At 51.1% G+C, this 20,587-nt stretch overlaps 2 protein-coding genes across 3 annotated transcripts; both read left to right on the plus strand.

Moving 5' to 3' along the window:
* Positions 1–1,597: 1,597 nt before the first annotated feature.
* DPF2 (double PHD fingers 2) lies at positions 1,598–14,340 on the plus strand. Of its 2 annotated transcripts, XM_019954958.2 has the most exons (12): positions 1,598–1,751; positions 5,970–6,130; positions 6,515–6,622; positions 6,947–7,110; positions 7,922–8,014; positions 8,174–8,252; positions 8,762–8,803; positions 9,793–9,930; positions 10,058–10,186; positions 10,327–10,439; positions 10,965–11,046; positions 13,043–14,340. In XM_019954958.2, exons 1-12 carry the CDS (start codon positions 1,720–1,722, stop codon positions 13,117–13,119), a joined length of 1,218 nt encoding a protein of 405 aa, XP_019810517.1. In that variant the 5' UTR covers positions 1,598–1,719; the 3' UTR covers positions 13,120–14,340. The 2 variants fall into 2 exon arrangements, with proteins under 2 accessions (XP_019810517.1, XP_019810518.1); XM_019954959.2 differs by lacking the exon at positions 8,762–8,803.
* A 133-nt stretch (positions 14,341–14,473) lies between these two features.
* On the plus strand, positions 14,474–20,198 carry TIGD3 (tigger transposable element derived 3). The gene is made up of 2 exons (XM_070782994.1): positions 14,474–17,493; positions 18,414–20,198. The coding sequence occupies exons 1-2, from the start codon at positions 17,279–17,281 to the stop codon at positions 19,843–19,845; spliced, it is 1,647 nt and encodes a 548-aa protein (XP_070639095.1). The 5' UTR covers positions 14,474–17,278; the 3' UTR covers positions 19,846–20,198.
* The last annotated feature ends 389 nt before the right edge of the window (positions 20,199–20,587 follow it).

Consider the following 20,587-nt stretch of genomic DNA (forward strand, 5'->3'; position numbering starts at 1 on the left):
TGAGGAGGGAATGGCTACCCACTCCAGTGTCCTTGTCTGGAGAATTCCATGGGCAGAGGAGCCAGATGGGCTACAGTCCATGGGGTTGCAGAGTCGAACACAACTGAGCAACTAACACTTCCACTTTTCACAAACATTTATGCTGAAACACATACTTTTGAATTCTTCTGGTGTCACCTTTGATTCCCACAATCATTTGGGGAACAAGAGTGCAACAGTATTGTCCCTAGGTTTTCCTTCCAAGCTGCTGACATCTATTCTGCAAACTTGGTGCAGGGTAAACAGTGACAAATACCACTCAACTCTCACCTCCCAAACTTGATTTTAAGGCATAATGATGATATGTCCTGATTCTGAAATACTAAAATGGGGCGGGGGGGAGATTATGTGCATCTTAGAATTGATGAAATACAGCATATTATCAGGATCAAAGACCAAGCCCTGGGGACTCTGACAGGTCTAGGAAGATGTGAGGATAGAGAGCCAGCAAAAGAAGCTGAAGGAGCTGCCAGTGTGATAGGCAGCCAGCCAGGAGAGTGTGTGTCTCAGAGATGAGTTTGAAAAAGAAGTGAATGGCCAGTGTTGTCATGGGGGCTGATAGGTTGATAAAGACAGTGAAGTGAAGTGAAGTGAAATTGCTCAGTCGTGTCCGACTCTTTGCGACCCCATGGACTGTAGCCTACCAGGATTCTCCGTCCATGGGATTTTCCAGGCAAGAGTACTGGAGTGGGTTGCTATTTCCTCCCTGATAAAGACAGGGAGATCTCTAAATCTGTTGAAATGGAGATCATGGTGTCTTTGTTAGATGTTTCAATGAACTGATGAGAACAAAATCCCCATTAAACTGGGCAGAGAGACACTCAGAAATCAATCAACAGAGATAGTAAGTATAAACAAGAATATGTGCTCTGAAAGGGTGAAAAGAAAGAGGGTGATAAAGGCAGAAAGGGCTTAAGGAAGGGCTCTGATATTTTAAAAAGAGGATATTAAGCCATGTTTGCAGATGAATTTGCATGATTCATAGTGAAGGAGAAGTGAATGGTACAGGAGAGGAAGTTGCAAGAGACAAGTTCTTCAGAGGAGGAAAAGAGCTTAGGGGTAGGAAGCAGGGGAGAAGAGGTGGGGATCAATTAAGTTGGTGGCAGGAAGGTGGGGGAACTTTTGTCAGACCCCAATATTCGGGCCAAAGATCTGTCAGGTTCTTGCAGTTAATATTTCTCTCCCTAAAATGGGCAGCCCAAAAGGAGTGTGCACTGCTCTTACCTTCGGCTACCTACCAGCCCCTAGTCTGTACGTGAGGGCAAAGGGTTATTAACCACGAGGTTAAAGGTCAGAAAGGTAACAGGACGCATGACCTCCATCTAGACCACCTCTGGGTTTGCCAGTTCTCACCAACCTCTCACCTTCTCATTTCTGGACCTGGTCAGATCCTCGCTCCCTTCTCCCTTCTCCCTTCTCCCTTCTCACTAAACGGATGAGGCAAAATAGGAGCAGAAGCCTCGGGGCGCGCGCTCGCCTCCATTGCGCCTGCGCATTCGTCCCCAGATTTCCAGGCTGGGGAGAACCCGGCAGAAGCTCGTTCTCCGTCGCTCGCTCTCGGGCGCACGCGCCCGAGTGCCGCCTGCGCAGAAGGACAAGGAAATTACTTCTCTCTGCGGTCCCAGCGCCTGCGCGCTGCGGGCTCCGGGCCTCCCGGCCTGAGGGAGAGGAGCCGGGAAGATGGCGGCCGTGGTGGAAAATGTAGTGAAGCTGTGAGTGGCCGTTTCTTTCTCTTCCAGGCTAGGAGGTCTTGTAAGGGACCTGGAAGCAGGGGGCGGTGTGGGAACGGACGAGGCGGAGAGAGGGACGTGCCTGGAGACGCCGTGTATCGACTCCTGGAGGGGAGGGCAACAGGAGACTCGGGAGAAGACGTTGCGCTTCTTTAGAAACTTGTGGAGGCCCTGAGGGGGGCACACGGGAGCCCCTAACGGGCAGCCTCCCTGTGGGGCTGGGCGCTCCTTCAGGCGAAAGGTTTCCAGAGTATGGCGCCCTTGTTGCGTACGGGAGACGGTCCCGGATTCGCCTCAGTCCGGGAGAGCCGGGCCGACCCCCGCGAAGCGCGGCCGGCGACCCCTCCCCATCGGCTGCCCGCAGCGGGCCCCGGAGGAGCAGGCTTGGCCGCCCTGGCGCCGTTGAGCGCTCAGGGCTGTTTTGTTCTGAACAGCCCCGTGACGTTCCTGGGCGGGCGGGGGCGGGGGTGGGGTGGTCCTTGAGTATCAGGTACCCGAGACCAAAAATATTCCTGGGGAGAATTTGTGGAAGAGCAGATACAGAGGGAAAGAACTTCAGGGAAGAGGGGCTTGGCGCCGGCCAGTCCCAGCCATCGGAAAGTGGGCACTGGGCGGACGCAGTCCAGGACGCCCTGGCCGCCCTTAGGGGCATCTAGGTCGGCCGTCTTCGCTCTGCAATACTCTTGGACTGGGCAGATTTCAAGCGAAGTTAAAGTTCATGGTTGTTTGGCAAACTGAGAATGGCCTGTTAGCTGTGAGTTAAAGATGCTTTGGGACTTGATTTAACCCAGCCTCCTCCCCGAAGAAGAATCTAAATGAGTTTTCCAATGGGGTCTTCCACCCCCACCCCCACCCCCGTCGGCCAATACAGCAAGCTCTTTAATGGACACATTTGGCTTGGTGCAGCGGTAGGAAAAATGAGGTGACCAGCTGTCCAACTTGGCTTTTGGATTTTGACTGGGTGAGAAGGTAAAGGTTTGGGAACTCTTCTAAGGGGCACACAGCTTCTCATCTGTCTTTGTAGTAGACTGAGCCCCACTGTTCTCAAGAGCCTTTTTTCTAAGGGGACGTTGCTTCTCTCCCTCCTCCTACCTGGAGCCTTTTCTTTGAGAATGCTTTCCCACTTCCATTAAGCTAAGTGCCTTCTCCTTGTGGGTTTTTTGGTCGTTTTTTTTTTTTTTCTTCTAACATGCTTTCAGCTCCATCCTGCTGCCTCTTTCAGCCACCCCTACTCCCAGCACTATTATCTTCCTCTCTGATCTGCCCACTTCAGTTTCCGCAGCACTCTCTCCAAGCTGACATTTCCCTCAGTTTAGAAATGACGCTGCTGATCTACCATTTATATGTTATCCATACTGACTCAGATGTTCTTTCTTTGTTTCCCTGTCTTTCTCTTTGTTGACTGCCCCTGTCCCATTGTAAAGGGAGGTTTTACACAGGTTTCATGCCTCTCAAAAAAGAATCAAAGCTTCTACCTTGGAAAGCTTACTGTAATGGGGGAATGTCAAAAGTTGCCTAGGTTTAAGAGTTTTACGTAGTGAGATTGTTTAGGTTGGAAGACTTTCATCTGAGAAATAAGGTCACCAACCCTTTCATGCAGTATTGGAAGTGAGGGGTTGCCCGTTTAAACAGAACTTGACTTCTTATTTCTCTTTAAAGATCTGTAGAGATAGTGAAGGTCACCAACCGCTGATTCCTGAGTACCAGTAATAACTAACCAACTTTCTGCTCCCTCAGTTCTAGCTGTAAAGAGCTGTGGACCACAGTTAATACATTTTCCTACAGAACCTGCTCTTTAAAAAGAGACTTCCAGTCTTCCTGTACTGTTCTCGTCCTGGAAAGAGACGCTTTTCTTGACCACGGTGTGCCTAGTCGTCTGACTGCTGAGGTTTTACATTGAGGTCAGGACTACTAGCTCATCTTTTCTGACTTGCATCTTGTTCTGGGAGAAGAATTTTCCTTTTGTAAATTCTCCATCCCTCCCAAATGTGGTGTCAGAATTGAAACAATCTTTAAGGGGTCTTACTGGGGCAAAATAATAGTATAAAAGAGCTGTGGTTGCTGACTGGTTTTGAAATCCTCTGTGTTAGGTAACAAGATATGGAGAATGTTAGCTTAAAATTTCTTGTAGTAGGAGCCTTAGATTCTTAAGAGAGCTCTCATTCTTCTTTGCTCTATCCTCATCAGATCCTCTCTTCCTCCAACTTGTATTTCTTTATCAGCTCTCTCACTCACAATGCAGTTTGCCCCACCTTCTGAAATCCCTTTTAACTCACAGGAGCTTTGATAGAACATGTCTCATCCATACCTCAACCCCAACCCCACCCCCACCCCTGACAGTTTCCAGCCTCCTTGCTCTGACTTTGCAGTTCTCAGCCTGTCTAGCCCTTCCTTCCATCTGACTTACAGTGTCAGTATCAATTTCCATCATCAGAAACAAAGGCGCTGCTGCACTCAGCCTTGTTTATCCAATTTTTCTCTGTTTAGTGAGGACATGGCTGCCTCCTAAAGGCGAGCAAATATGAGCCTATTCCTTCTCTTTATTCTCCAGCACAGGCTTCATGTCGGCCTCAAATTACAGTCATTACAGCACATTGAATCAAGCCAGACTGTCTTGTGTCACTGCCTGCGTGCAGTGTATATCTTTGTTGGTTGCTGGGAACGTTCTAAGCTGTGCCTCAGTGGTCTATTGTGGCTGCCCCGTGAAAGCCCCTCTTACATTCCAGAGCAGGGTTTGTTGCTGCAGCTTGAGTTATGAACATAAGCTACAGAGATTTACTGTGTTCAACTTCTCATGCTTGGAGTCTCCCTCTTGTAGAATATGTCAGAGCTTATCTAGTTCAGCCACCCTAGTCAGTAGCATACCTGAGGTCCACATGGGTTGACTAAATGTCCACATATATGTGGTGACTTGCAGCCAAGCCAGATCTTTTTACTTCTGAGTCAGGATATTCCAGACACCTTCTTGGGTGCTGAGGATATTGTGGGGAAGAAATCATCTGCCCTCAGTTAGTTTACTTTAAGATCAATCAAGGGGAATTCCCTGGCGGTCCAGTGGTTAGGACTTGGCGCTTTCACTGCTAAGGGCATAGGTTCAATCCCTGGTTGGCAAACTTTAAGATCCTTCAAGCCACTTAGTGCGTAGAAAGAAAAAGTTTGCTCAAATATATAAATGTGAATTGTATTAATTTAAGCTCTAGTATTACTGTGCTTGTTAAACCCTGAAGGATGAGAACAAGGTTGGTTCTATATACATGCTTCTTAGAACCAGATTACTCCTGGCACTGCAGTTTTGCAGCTTTTTAAAGCTCTTAAAAAGTTCAAATTTCAAAGGAGGTCTTTTGAGTTCAAAAAGGTTCTTTCTTAAAAAAATTGTTTGAGAATGGAGAAGGGTCTAGAATAGGCCTTTCTGCAAACAGGTTTTGTATCAGTGTAATGGTACTCAGTAGAAAGTAGGCTTCAAGGGTGTTCACATATTTCCCAATGTTTTCTATTGATTGTAAAGTTAGTATATAGAATTAGCTACTTGGCAAATACCTAGTTTAAAACTCAAAAGATATAAAATGGCACAAAGGAGAAAGTCCCCTAGTCACCTGGTTTTTCTCCTTGGACGCCTACAGTTTCTTTTCCACCACTTAGGGACATCCCATAACACTCCTCAGCCCTGTACCCCACCGCCCCTCTTTTTTTGTAGTTATCTTGGAGATTGTTTAATATTTGTACATGAAGAGCTTCCTTTTTTTTGTTACAGCTAAGTTGAATTTCTTTGTATAGATGGGGTTTGATAAACTTTAGTAAGTCCCCCCAGATCTTTTGAACTCTTCTTGTTTGTAAACAGGAGTAACTTCAGCTTCTCAGAATCCTGAGGGTTAAGAGAAGTAGCACTTTGGTTACCAAAGGGTTGGAGAGGCACAGAACAAACATTATTTTCTTCCCCTCTTTGTGGGTTAGACTAAGGACTGATTAGACACAGGGTGCAATCATGTGCTCTGACGGTAATTTATTTGTAAGGTACTTTTCCTCATAATGGCCTAGTGAAGGGGTTTGGTGTCCCATGAGGCAGAAATGGAAGCAAATAAAAGCAGAGTGACATTCTCCCAGTCCCTTGAGCCTTCTAGAGAAGCAGATGGCAAGGGAGAGGGATAGCCCAGCACACACACACACGTGCGCAGTCACACCTGAGTTTTGTCTTTCCTGAAGCCTTGGGGAGCAGTATTACAAAGATGCCATGGAGCAGTGCCACAATTACAACGCCCGCCTCTGTGCTGAGCGCAGCGTACGCCTGCCTTTCTTGGACTCACAGACGGGAGTAGCCCAGAGCAACTGTTATATCTGGATGGAAAAGCGACATCGGGGTCCAGGTGAGAATCCACTCAGGAGCCCAAGGAGGAAGCAGCTTCCTCATCTTAGGTGATGAGCCAGCTGAATAGGTTTTCCCTTTTGCTTTCCACCCAGGGATGCATACGGTCTTCCCTTGATTAGAATCCTGGAGAGGTCGAAACACCTTTTGTTTTCCACAGGGCTACACTGCTCAGGGTCTTGCTGGGCTCTGGAGAGCTATGTGTTAGCCAAAGCTCCTGAGCTTAATCTGTTTTCTTGTCCATAAGCCATGCCTCCTCCAGCCCCAGGTGCTCACCAGCCATATTCCTCCCTTGCTCTAGAACGGTACTCATGTGGAAAGTGTTTGATACTGTTTTCTAGAGCTGTGTTAGGGTTTGATTTCTCTCTTTTCCTTCCTTCCTTAGGATTGGCCTCTGGGCAGCTGTACTCTTACCCTGCCCGGCGCTGGCGGAAAAAGCGGCGAGCCCACCCTCCTGAGGATCCAAGGCTTTCTTTCCCATCTATTAAACCAGGTGAAGCATAGTCCCTCCTGAGCGGGATATACCCTGCTGCATAGTCAGAGGCCTGCTAATCACCTGTTACGTACCAGGCCTGGTGCTAGATTCTAAAGATACTAAAATGAATGAGATGTGAGTCTTTCTGTAAAGAATTCAGCCTAATAGTTAAGAGACAAGTAAACAGACAAGTTATGGTGCCAAGTAAACCAGAGCATCTTGGTTCCTGGGCACCCAGAGACCAGAAGGCAGTGACTGGCTTGTGATCGGTCTGACACTGTAGACCAGGCAGATCTGCGTTCAGCCCTTCTGAGCCTCACCTCCTCCTGACCTTGCCCGCAGACACAGACCAGACCCTGAAGAAGGAGGGGCTGATCTCTCAGGATGGCAGTAGCTTAGAGGCTCTGTTACGCACCGACCCCCTGGAGAAGCGAGGCGCCCCCGATCCCCGAGTTGATGATGACAGCCTGGGCGAATTTCCTGTGACGAACAGTCGAGCACGGAAGGTACACGATTAACACTGTGGTTAAGGAAACTGTGGTAGAAACCAGTCTCCTCTTCATCAGAGGCCAGCCGGTAATCAGAATAGAAGCAGAAGCTATGGGCCAGGAGGGGCCCCTGCTGTTCTGTTCCTGCTCCATTCCTTAATGAGCACTGGGTACTGATGGGCTTCATTGTCACCATCCCATCTTTCCTGCTCCTTTTCTGGTAACTATAGACTCTCATCTTCTGTTGCCACCTGAGTTTTTTTAGTGCCTGGGGTTACCTAGGTGATGTCCCTGCCAACAAGGAAGCGAAAACTGTACATAAAAATACGTCAGGCACTGTGCTAAGCACTTTTCCGTCATTTTCTGCAGTCTCTACGATCTTAGGAAATAGGTACCTTTGCCCATTTCACATGGTGGGGGGCGGCGCTGCAGCACATTAGTGAAAAGAAAAACTTGCCACTAGTAAGCAGCATAGTTTAACTCTGGGATGTTAGGTGTTGGAAGGGAACCGCTGCTGACATGCTCCCAGGTGGCAGATCAGAGGCAGGAGAGGGCATGCCACTTGGGGTATCGGAAAGTTTTATGAAAATGTGGCATTTGATTTAGCTACTTGGAGATGGTGGGAAAGGCATTCCAGGCTAGGGGAACAACATGAAGAAAGGCCCAGAGAAAGGAGAGCCCAAAGCCTTGAAAGAACAGCAGTGAGGAGTGAGGCTGGAGTGGAGCCGCTGGGTCATGGAGGCGGCCCTGGCAGCCTTGGCCAGTCCCAACGTGGGGGAGCTGTTGGATGTTCTCATTTCTGCCCATCCTAATCCTCCTGTCTACTCAGCGGATCCTAGAACCAGATGACTTCCTGGATGACCTTGATGATGAGGACTATGAAGAAGACACTCCCAAGCGTCGGGGCAAGGGGAAGTCCAAGGTGAGGGGCAGCCCGGGGGATTGGGGAGCCTGCAGAGTCCCACTGTCTTACCACTTGTTGTTGCCATCATCCTTCCTGAATGAGATTAGCAGCCACTACCAGGAGAGTAACTCTTCAGGCCTAGACACCTTAGTAAGGGCATCTTTTTGCTCTTTGCAGAGTAAAGGTGTGGGCAGTGCCCGTAAGAAGCTGGACGCTTCCATCCTGGAGGATCGGGACAAACCCTATGCCTGTGACAGTGAGTGCCTCAGGAGTGGGTGGGTAGTCCTTGCCTTGGACCCAGCTCCTCGGGATATGAGAGGAGGGAAGGTTGTATTCTTGCTCAAAGTGGTAAAACAAGCTTGGACTCTTGTCCTGCCTGCTGACTGGTTCCCTCTGAAATCCCTGAGAGGCCCTGGCCTCTGCTGCACGACGGGTGAGCCTTGCATGCTCTGGGGGAGATTTCTCCTGTCCTCTGGGGTGGGGGTGCCCATGAGGGACACACAGCAGGCAGAGTTGGCCTCTCAGTAGATGACATCTGGGCCTGCTGGCCCCAATCCAGTCAGGCCCCAGGAGTCCAACGCTAACTTTTCCAGCGTCTGTTCCCTCTTCCCCTTTTCTCTGACTCGCCCCACTTCTGTCCCTCCACCCTGGGAGCACCGTCGCCACTGGGGTTTCTCTCTCGTTTGCTCTGCTTTCCTGCTGCTGCTATACCTGTCTCAAGTGTACCAAGGCCCTCTTCTCATGACTTTTCTTTCTGTCTTTCAGATAGTTTCAAACAAAAGCATACCTCGAAAGCGCCCCAGAGAGGTAGCTCTCTCAACTTCTCAGACTTTTGGTTTTCCTATCCCTTTTTCCCTTCTCCCTTTGTTCCTGCCTTTCTCATCTGTGACGCTAGTGTTAAGGTCCCTGGAATGGCATGGAGAGAGGAGCCCTGGCCCTTCTGTTGCGGTCCACTGCTCACAGTCCCAGAAGCTGCCTCTCCCTGCTTGTCTCCCACCATGTTGCTCTAGGGCTGCTTGGGCCCACTGCATGGGGTGGCTTTAGAAGCATTCTGAGGGACCCATTGTCCCAGATCCCTCTGCTTCCGCTTCCCCAAAACAGACATGTGGTGGTCAGCTAATGTTCCCCACCATCCTGCCACCCTTCCCATCCCTTCCCCATTCCTTTCCTGCTACCCCCTATTCTTGGTATCACTGCTCAAAGGTACAGGGTGCCTCGTGGGGATCTGCTTTCCTTGCTGGTTGAGGGGTCGTTGGTTGGATAGAGCACTGATGTGGGCATGTCTTTGAGTTTCTCTGGGGGACAGCTACCCCAGGAGACTCAGTTGATAGATTTTCCCCAAGAGATCCAGAGGTGGGCTATGTTGTATTTGGGGAGTAGCATGAGCCTACATTTACTGAGAGATAAAAAAAGTCTGGAGTCTTAGCTTTCCTCCTGCCTGCCATTATTTTAAAATTATTGCAATACTATAGAAGGTCCCTTTCCTTCCTGACTTGGAGCTCCCCAGACTATTCCCAGGGCAGGCAGAAGGCAACAGCTCAGTCTCCCAGACAGCTTGAGTGGAGGAGCAGAGGTGGCCGTGCTCTGGGCTTTAGTAAGTGGAGGAGCCGTGGAAGCTTGAGCCCCAGGCCTGCTGTTCCTGGCCACGGGGAGGCGGTTCTCAGTAGACGTCTGTCCCTGAGCAGAGCTGATGGGGGCGGTTACCTCTGCCTCAGGTGGAGCCCACAGCTTAGAGGGGCAGGGATGAGGTACCCTCAGATCCTAACACCTTTCTCTGCAATCTTCTCCCCACTCAGTTTGTGGAAAACGTTACAAGAACCGACCAGGCCTGAGTTACCACTATGCCCACTCCCACTTGGCTGAGGAGGAGGGCGAGGACAAGGAAGACTCACAGCCACCCACCCCAGTTTCCCAGAGGTCCGAGGAGCAGAAATGTAAGCTGGTGTCAGGGGCGGGGCAAGCAGGAGTCGGCCGGGCTGTGAAAAACCCTCCTTGCGGGGATGTCAGGAGACCCAGAGGCCTGCATGGGTGTCATCTGAGTTCTTCCCTTTCTCGTTATAGCCAAGAAGGGTCCTGATGGATTGGCCCTGCCCAACAACTACTGCGACTTCTGTCTGGGGGACTCCAAGATCAACAAGAAGACAGGACAGCCCGAGGAGCTGGTGTCCTGTTCTGACTGTGGCCGCTCAGGTATCTGAGCCAGTGCAGCCCCTGCCGACACCCAGACCCTGAGGGCCCGTGGCTCACCAGCATCCCAGTGGCTGTCATAGCCGGGTCCCCTCGCTGCTCCCCAGCCTTCAGCTCCCTGATTCGCTCGCTCTCCTCCACAGGGCATCCGTCCTGCCTCCAGTTCACCCCTGTGATGATGGCAGCAGTGAAGACCTACCGCTGGCAGTGCATCGAGTGCAAGTGCTGCAACATCTGCGGCACCTCCGAGAATGACGTGCGTGTCCCCCCCCCACCCCCCCCACCCCCCCCCCCCCAGCACACTCCTGCTCTGCTTTTCCTGTCCTTTCCACCAGGAGGAACTTTGATTTGTTTGGCAGGTGTTCACTGAGTATCTGTGTCAGACCCTGTTTTAGGCACTCAGGACACTAAAGACAAACAACGTCCCTACTTTCATGGGCGTCACCCTCTTGTGTGAACAAACAGTTAGCAAGGAAATGAGTGGCATCTTTATGCTGTTCCCTTCAGAGAACGTTCCATGCAGTAGTGTGGTTAACTGTTAGAGTAAGTGAATAACTGATTCAGATAGAGCTTTTCTGAGGCTGTTGGGGTCCCGGTGGGATGACAGTGACTTTCTGGATGGAGAGGGACAGCAGTAGTTTTCTGGCCAGAGGGTCCCACGTCTGTTCTTCCTGCCATCTGCCCCCACCCCTCTTGGAAGAGCCCTTCTAACCCATTCCCAGCGGCCCAGGCAAGGGGAGTCATTCACCTCCCCCTTCCTCTTCCATCTCACCTCCTCTAGGACCAGCTGCTCTTCTGTGATGACTGCGATCGTGGCTACCACATGTATTGTCTAACCCCGTCCATGTCTGAGCCTCCTGAAGGTAGGTTTCCCTGTACTCTTACTCAGAACAAGTATTTATTAGTGACTTGGAAAATCACTTATATAGTGAGTGTATTCCTGTATCAGTGATACAGTCTTCCAGGTTAGGGAGTAGGCTCTTAGCTTTCACTCAGTTCTGAGTGCTTTACTAGCATTGCACCTTTGGGGTTTAACGTTTGTACATTATCACCAGATAACATGCACAGCCACAGAAAACGGACAGCCTGAAAGAAAACAGATGCTGAGCAGAAAATAATTACCAGAAGGAGAGATCTGTTATCCTTCAACCAGCCTACAAAACTCAGTCATAGTTTGTCCAGTGGGGGACTGTGGTTTCACCACTCCATGCCTGACAGATTGAGTGTTCATTTCCACCAGTTGGGAGAGGGAGCTGAACCTGGGACCTGAACAGTTTGCTCAGGCCCTCCAGCAGTGTTTAGTAAGATGCTTCAAATTTATGGAAGGTCTTCAATGAAATCATTGGGGACACCAAAAAGTGGCTGCCTCTCCGCAAGTCCTCTTTGCACCAGATTTCCGTGCTGAAGTCCATCCTTTATAGAAACTCAGAAGCTTACTCAGGAGTACATGAAGCCCAGGAGCTGTTACTGTGACAGAGGACGTGGGCCAACATTGCAGGCGAGAGAAAGTAGCTCACTGCCTGATGTGAGCTGACTTGCAGTGTAGGTCAGACTGCTGTCACCCCCTAGGAGGATGCCACTGACAAAGTCTGAGGGCCCTTTAACAGCTGCAGGGAGGATGTCTTGCTCATCTGTCACACCACATTTGTTTGTTTTATCTGTCAGGCCACATTTAGGGAGAAGCAGCATGTTTTGTGTTCTATTGTTTTTTAACCATAAAATACCAATTCACAGGCACAATTCTGCATGAACTGTAGAAAGGCTTTCCTGTGGAAGTGCTGTCAGACACTGCTGTGGTAGAGAGTTGCAGACAGCTGGGGAGTACCCGCCACAACCATCAGATGGTCTAGCCTCTAGGCCAGGAGTTCCAAACTATGACCCCAGGCCAAATCGAGCCGAACCTAGTATACATAATTCACAAGCTAAAAATTATTTTTACATTTTCAAACAGAATTAAAAAAAAAAAAAAATGACTGAAACTGTGTGGCTCACAAAGCCTAAAGCAGTTAACACTGTCTGGCAGTTTACAGAAAAAATTTATCAACTGCTATATATTGACGTTTGGGTTAGGAAGGACCTTAGCTTTTTGAGAGTCACCTCTGAAGAGCTGATAAAAGCTATGGATTCTTTCCCTCAGAATGATGTTGAAATACACGTATGTACAACTGTGTTTATAGTTTTGAGGTAATAAGGGCTAATTTTGTTTCTCAAGGCATAGAAGAATTTAGCTGTAGCAAGTATTAATAAATGAACAAAATAAACCAGTTATTTTGCTTATAAGGAATATTATTTCCTGTTTTTTTTTTTTTTTTTTAATGAAACCAGACTTGGGTCACAGTAAGTTGCATCATCATAGCTGGCCCCCTTTTCCTCTCATTGGGTCCTCAGCCTCTGCTCAGACAGCTGGTGACAGTGGAGAGCCCGTCTCTTCTGTCTGTGGGCTTTGCAGAAAACTGTCTTCTGTGGAATCAGTATTGGTTTCTCTAGATCCTCTATTCATGATCTTTATTCTAGCCTTTGGGGCCATGAGAACAAAAGTCTGGCTCTTCTGTAATCACAAGTTTAAAGCTCGGTTGCTTTAAAAAAGTTCTTTGTCTCCCCAGGTCCTCTTTAGTGATTATAATTATAGGGCCCAGAGGCCCTGGGAATCTGTCTTCTAAAATAGGCCTCCAGGTGATGCTTTCTTTCATCTCCATTGAGAATTATTTTTCATGCTGTTTGAAGACCTAGAGTTTGTCCCTGCTCAAGATAACTGAAACTTTGCTGCTGCAGCACATCTCCAGTCCTCCCCGTAGCCAGTCCTGCCACTGGAGGTGAGGATTGTGTGGAGCCCTCCTGACCCTCTGTGCTTCTCTGCAGGAAGTTGGAGCTGCCATTTGTGTCTGGACCTGTTGAAGGAAAAAGCTTCCATCTACCAGAATCAGAACTCCTCTTGATGTGGCCACCCCCAACCCCTCATACATCTAGGGCTGTTTCTCTCCTCTCTGTTTTTCATACCCACTTTCCCTTCCCCCTCTCTTTCTCAAGTCCAGAGAATTGCAGGTGGTCATGCCAGCCTGCCTTTGGCAGCAGCAAGCTGAGGTGGCAGCTCTGACCACCTCTGGCCCCAGGCCCTCAGGGAGAACGGAGCAGCACCCTGGCCCAGGGCATAGCTGTGGGCCCAGCTTCTCCCTGCTCTCCCTGAAGAGCATTCACTCTGTCTACCTTGGGCCGAGGCCAGGGTTCAAACATTGTCCTCCAACAGAGAGTGGGAGAGCAGCTCACTTCTCTCAGCTCAGCCTCCACTCTGGTCCCACGGTTTTCCCTTCCTGTGAAGGTGAGTCAGACTGGGGCATATGCCAGAGCAGCTGGGAGTGAGAACTGAGCAAGCTGGCAAGCAGCTGCCCATGCCCTCGTGCTGCTTAGCCTCACTGCCTCCTTCCCCCAGAGTGGCTTCCTGCGGCCCTCTGTTCTGCAGCCCAGGATCCTTTACCTGAGCCAGGTAAATGCTCTTGGTCCTGCTCCTGGCTCTACCCCGTTCCCACAAACCTACCCCAGGGGGAGTAGCAGCCTCACCCTGATTGTTCCTTGTGCTTGCCTGTCTCATTCTCACAGGCCCTGGTCTCTAGTGACTGAAGCATTCCCCACCCTTGTTATTTTCTGTCTTCTGCCCCATCCCCCTCCTTATTCCCTTTGGTTTTGTGGGGAGAGGGGAAGCATCATGGGGCCAGGCCAGAAGCTTGGGGGCCACTGGGAGATATTGGATAATGTGCCTGTTTTTTAACTCGATGAAAAAGCCTACCTCCGAAATCCCCTTTTTGTTCTTCCTGGACCTGGGCATTCAGCTCCTGCCCTTAACTGAATTGGGAGCCTCTGCCGCCTGCTCTGTGTATCCTGGCTCCTGGGTCGTGGGGAAGCCACCTAGACATCTCTTTCTTCCCTCGCACACTTGATAGCAGCTGGTAAGGTCTTCACACCCTGATTCTTTAATTTTCTGCCTGGTGACACTTTAAATAATAGGGGGGACTGTTCATCCCAGGACAGCCTGGAATGTCCTTCCCCTTGGCTGTGGGCAGGCCCTAATTCACTGTCACTTTGGAGTTGAGGTGTCTTTTTTTTCTTTCTTTCCTTAGTTCCTATATTCTAAGCATTAGTACAAATAAACATTTTTACACAGAGCCTTCTGCTGGATTCTTTTATCTCCAGGTCTCCTTTGCTGTTTAAGGCCACTTTATCCTAAAACTTCCTTAGGACAGTGGTTTTAAATGTTTTGAAGCATAGCTTTTCACCCAACTTAAAATTTTTGCTTAACCTTAGTAGATTAAGTTGATACAAAATTGGGTACTTTGTTTTAATCTTTTATGTAAATTATGACAATTTCTTATAAAGAAAAATGAAGTTGTTTTGATTAATACAAAATTTGAGGGCACTCCTGGTGGCTCAGTGGTAAAGAATCCACCTGCCATTACAGGAGAAACAGGTTTGATCCCTTGTCTGGGAAGATTCTATATGCCTCGGAGCAACTAACCCTAACCCGGGGGCCACAGCTATGTAAGCCTGTGCACCAGAGCCTGTCAGCTGCAACTGCGGAGGCCCACATCCTAGGGCCCGCGCTCCCCAGCGAGAGAAGCCGCCGCAGGGAAAAACCAGAGCGTTGCACCTGGAGGAAAGCCTGTGTAGCAACGAACACCCAATGCAGGCAAAAATAATGTTTTAAATGCAGTTAAAAATAACTTGAGAATCCTGTTTGTTTCTGTATTTTTGTGTCTTTGGGGGAGATTCTGCTGGATTTGTACATGCAAGTAATGACAACTTTATAACAGTTGACCTTGCAATTTAAGATACTTAAAAATAGGTCCAGAAGCTTGATTATTATATAAATAGAATGACAAGAAGACTCATGACATCATGATGAGACATGACTTTTTGTATAAGCCGTGAACATGAGATGAGAGACCCCAACCTTGTGAGTGAGCCCACAGTGCAGTGCTACAGCCTTTCCAGACAGATTTATGAGCACAAAAAGGAGTTTCTTTTTCCTTCAGCCAACACGTGAAAGGTATGAATCAGTTATGAACCCCCTGAAACATGCTTAGGGTTTTCTGGGCCAGCCTGAAGGCCACTTGTTCCTCCTGGAAGGCAGAGTGGCCTGGGCCCCTGTGCTCAGTTAAGTAAGCCAGGTGCTCCAGTTTGGAATCGTATTAGGGACACAGCACAGCCCCCATCCGCCTGTCAGTACCTGGAAGTAGGCCTGGAGCAGAGGGAGTAAAGCAGTGAAATGATCCTTGCTGGTGGACTAAGTGTAGAAGATGAGATGCTGATGAGAGCCCTGTATCATTGAGAAGAGATTTGGAAAGGTTGCTGAAGGAGGATTTAGGATGGGACATAGAAGGATGGAAGAGGGATCAGGGTTGGGATGGGAAGGAAAGCCTGTGAGAAAGGGGACTCACCTGTGGCCCCAGACTTTGACTTGACTAAAGGGAGAGGAAAGCAGTCTAGAGCTGAGGATTCGGCACTCCAGACGCGGGGTTAAAGTCTACTTTGGACTTCAAAGAACTGAAGTCTACCAAGGAAAGGAATACTAAATCTTGACTTTAGGAACTTGAGTCTTGCCAAAAAGATACCAAAACTAAATAAAAATTAATCTCCACATGCCCTAACTCAGAACTAGCCCCAAGCAAGTAGTCTTGAAGGAGGAGACAGAATAGACTCTATTTTGAAAGCAGGACTCCATCTTGGGCCAGACTGTGGACTTTGAGCTGTATGTCCAGTATCTATGGAAACGACATACCAACAGGAAAACCAGACCCCCGGATGGAAGAGCCCCAGGGCTCATACCTAGACTCTCCATGGCCTGAAAGAATACCCTGATTATCTGTGTAACCCAATAGTCATAAATTTTATTATGCTTCTTGGGGTATGACCACAGGCCTGTTGATAATTGTCCCCTGTTAACCACAGTAGACTTAAGGCATATGAATCATGGGTTAACTTTGTATCTTTCTTTTCCTTTGTTCAGACTAGTTTCAGGGAATTTGGGGAGGTGGGTTTGGGCAGATACACTTAGGGTATTGTAGCCACGCATTCTGGGAAACAAACTCACTCGGACAATACAGATAGTGGAGTGCAGTTTATTACACCAGCAGGCCCAAAGCAGTCTCCGCTTAGCCAAGAACCCCGACCGGTTTTTGTGAAAACCTTATATACCCTAAGTGTACAGTGCCCAAACCCACTTCCCCAAATTCCCTGTAACTAGTCTGAACAAAGGAAAAGAAAGATACAAAGTAGCCTAGGTAGTTAACAGTGGACAATTAGCAATAGGTCTGTGGTCATACCCCAAGAAGTATAATAAAATTTATGATTCCATTGGGTTACACAGATAATCAGGGTATTCTTTCAGGCGACGGAGAGTCTAGGTATGAGCCCTGGGGCTTTTCCATCCAGGGGGGTCTGGTTTTCCAGTTGGTATGTCATTTCCATAGATACTGGGCATACAGCTCAAAGTCCACAGTATGGCCCAAGATGGAGTCCTGCTTTCAAGATGAAGCTTCCTCTGTTTCCTCCTTCACGGGTATATAAGGTTTTCACAAAAACTGGTTGGGGTCCTTACCTAAGAGGAGACTCTGCCTTGGGCCCGCCGGTGTAATAAACTGCACTCCACTATCTGCGTTGTCCTTCTGAGTGAGTTTGTTTCCCAGAATGCATGGCTACAACAGTCTGTTGTACCTTGGCTGACCGACCTGAGGTCAGTGCTGTCCATGGTAACATCTTTTGTGTGGCTTATAACCTGCTTCTATTTTTCAAAGACCACTGGGTAAGGGGAACGAGATCTGTTTGGTAGATGAGGAAGCTGCCTAGGGTCACGGCCAGGAAGACGTACTGCGTCCACGCTGTCGAGTCCTGTCAGGCTCCGAGGGCCGGGTCCCTGAGGCTGGCGGCGCATGCAGGACTCCCGCCGCGACCAGTCTCCGCCTCGCCATCCCTTCTTGCAGAAAGCTCCGTCCCCTCGGGGACCTGACGACCCGCCACTTTCGCAATGTCCAATGAGACTTAGCCGGGGGCGGGACGGACTTCACCGAAGGCCTATCTAATTGGTTCGGGGCGGGGCTGCGGCGGATGGATGCTGAGCGGCGGACATCGGTCTTCCCAGCCTGGAGAGACCCCCGCGCGGGCTGCGCGCAGAGGGTGCGCGCGCCCGCCGCCCGCGCAGCCCCTCTGTCCGCTCGGCGCGTCCCTCTCCTGCTCTCCGGTAGCCGCCGGGAGAGGGGCTCGGGAGTCCGGCCCCAGCCAGAGCTGGGACCCGGGCGGCAGCCGCGGGACGAGCGCCTGAGGTGGGTGCAGAGCGGAAGGGCTGGAAGCCGGGAGGCGGGGAGGCCGGGCAGGCAGATGACTGGGTCCGCCCTGCCGATGGACTCCGGGTCACCAGAGGGAGAGGCCAGCCGAGTTGCGGAGCCCGACTCCTCGCCTGCCTGGGTCCCGGACGCTCGTCCCCCTGCCCTCCCAGGCCACAAGCCTCCCCGCTGAGGACAACCCGCCCCTCTCGCTGCCCGCGGCCTCCTAACCCCTCCTGCCCTTTGTCGCCTGTGCACCTGCCTTTCGGCCTTGTGTTTCCATCCACCCCCTCTCCAGGCCGGACCCCGGCCCAGCCTTCCCTGCTCAGGACCCAGCCCCAAATTAGACTTGCTTCTTCAGCCCCTAGTCCGTCCCTCTTTGTCGTCTGTACACCTGTCACCCCAACTCTGTTCATTCACTCCACCACCCGCCCCCAACATCATCTAAATTCAGCCTAGGCCCGGAGCCCCCTCCCTGTCCTGGGGGTTCCTCCCGCCCGCTCTGATTATCCCCTACACCTGCCCCCCTCGGCCCCAGCCCCTGTCCTCCCCCGTCCACGCTCCTTTGTTGTGTCTGCAGCTGTCCCCTCGTCTCTATTCATCCCTCTCCCGCGGACCCCTTTCTCCCTCTGACCAGGGGGCCATCCCCTCCAGGCTCTGTTCTGTCATTCTCCCATCAACGCCCGGCCCACTGCCCACTCAGCCTGGCCTTTTCCCTTCCTTTCAGCCCAGCCTTCTCACCTCCTACCCAGGATACCCTCGCCCTCTCCCAGCTGGTCCAGCCTTCCCTGGACTGCCCCCGCCCCTCCACACCAACCTGTCTCCCTGCCTCATATACTCTCTTTTCCTTGCTGCTCTCCTCTCCTAACCTGCGTGGCCTCCACCGTCAGTCCCCCGCTCACCCTTTCTTCCCTGCCCAGGTGCCGCCGAGAGGCCATGGAGCTGTGTGGCAAGAAGAAGCTTCACGCCCTGTCCCTGGCCGAGAAGATCCAGGTGCTGGAACTCCTGGATGAGTCCAAGATGTCCCAGTCGGAGGTGGCCCGGCGCTTCCAGGTCTCCCAGCCTCAGATCTCCCGCATCTGCAAGAATAAAGAGAAGCTGCTGGCGGACTGGTGCAGCGGCACGGCCAACCGGGAGCGCAAGCGCAAGCGGGAGTCCAAGTACAGCGGCATCGACGAGGCTCTGCTCTGCTGGTACCACATTGCCCGGGCCAAGGCCTGGGACGTGACAGGGCCCATGCTGCTCCACAAAGCCAAGGAGCTGGCCGACATCCTGGGCCAGGACTTTGTGCCCAGCATCGGCTGGCTGGTCCGCTGGAAACGCCGAAACAACGTGGGCTTCGGGGCCCGCCACATATTGGCGCCTCCGTTCCCCCCTGAGCCGCCTCCCCCAGCTCCCACTCCCCAGGCCCAGCTGCCTCTTTCTCTTAAAGATTTCTCCCCAGAGGACATTTTTGGCTGTGTTGAAGTGCCCTTGCTGTATCGGGCAGTGCCTGGCAGAGCGGGTACGTGTGATCGGGTGCAGGTGCTGCTGTGTGCCAACAGCAGGGGCACAGAGAAACGGCGGCTGTTGGTCTGTGGGCCCCAGGCTGCCCCACGATGCTTCTTTGGGGTCAGCAGTGAGGCCCTGCCTGCCTCCTACCACCCTGACCTGGCCATCCCCTGGTCGGAGTGGTTGTCACAATTCGATCGGGACATGGGGCGGCAGGGCCGGCAGGTGGCCTTGCTGATGGCTGCCCAAGTGGTGGAGGAGGTGGCTGGCCTGCCTGGGCTCTGCCACGTGAGGCTCTTGCCTCTGTCTGCTGCGAGTCCCACACAACCCCTGCCCAGCTCCGTGGTCCGGGCATTTAAGGCCCATTACCGGCGGCGTCTGTTGAGCAAATTGGCTGCCGCCCAGAGCGAGAGGGCTTGCACGTTGCTGGCCGAGATCGGGGCGGGCATCACAGTTCTGGACGCTCTGCACATGGCAGCAGCGGCCTGGGCCAAGGTGCCTCTCCAGCTCATTGTGAGCAGCTTCATTCAGGAAGGGCTGGCTCCCGGCAAAACGCCAGTGGCCCAGGACCAAGCCTCAGAGGTGCTGCAGGTCCCCGGTGGGCTGAGCCTCGAGGAATTTTCCCGCTTTGTGGATCTGGAGAGTGAGGAGCCTGTGTCTGGAGTGTGCAAAGAGGAGGTGGGCCCTGCAGACGAGGCGGGAGGCGGAGAGGACGGCTTCGAGCCCCTGCCCACCAAGGCTGATGCCCTCCAGGCTCTGGGCACCTTGAGGAGGTGGTTGGAGTGCAGTGGCACCACCCCAGAGCTATTTGAAAATTTCTATGCCTGTGAAGAGGGGGTGGAGCGACTCTGCTGCCTGTGAAGGGCTCTTCCTGCCGCAGCCCTCTCTCCTGTTTCCCATGGAAACGCCCTCTCTCAGAAGGCACGTTGGGGGCTGGTCTCTTTCCCGTGGAAATGGAGCTTTTGTGAAAGGTGTTGAAGGGAGACAGGTTGGGAGACCAAGTCTAGGCTCTGAGCAAAAGTTGTCCAACCCCTAGAAAAGAGAGTCTAAACACAGGGCGGTGGGGCAGTGAAGCTCAGCTGCGTAGTTTCGGAACCTCTGTGGAGGCTGGGACTTAGGAAGGTGGAATAGGAATTTACAGACAGACCGACCCCTTGAACTCCGTGTTCAAAACAGTTCTGCTTCTGGAAATAAAGCTTTTAATCAGAAAAGCGGCCAAGGTTTTATCTTTATGTGTGTATGTGTGCTCAGTCATGTCCGACTTTTTGCGACCCCATGGACTGTAGCTCACCAGGCTCCTTTGTCCATAGAATTTTCCAGGCAAGAATACTGGAGTAGGTTGCCATTTTCTCCCCAAGGGGATCTTATCGACCCAGGGATTCAACCGGTGTCTCTTGCATCTCCTGCATTGGCAGGCAGATTCTTCACCACTGTGCCACCTGGGAAGCCCATTATTTTCATGAAAGGAGGGTATAGAAACTTTCAACTCAGGTTTTTTTGTTTTTGTTTTATGCAGGCCACTTTTAAAGTCTTTATTAAATTTGTTACAGTATTGTTTCTGTTTTATTGGTTTTTGACCTCAAAGTATGTGGGATCTTAGCTC

Source organism: Bos indicus, chromosome 29 (genome assembly GCF_029378745.1).
Source record: "Bos indicus isolate NIAB-ARS_2022 breed Sahiwal x Tharparkar chromosome 29, NIAB-ARS_B.indTharparkar_mat_pri_1.0, whole genome shotgun sequence".
NCBI lineage: Eukaryota > Metazoa > Chordata > Mammalia > Artiodactyla > Bovidae > Bos > Bos indicus.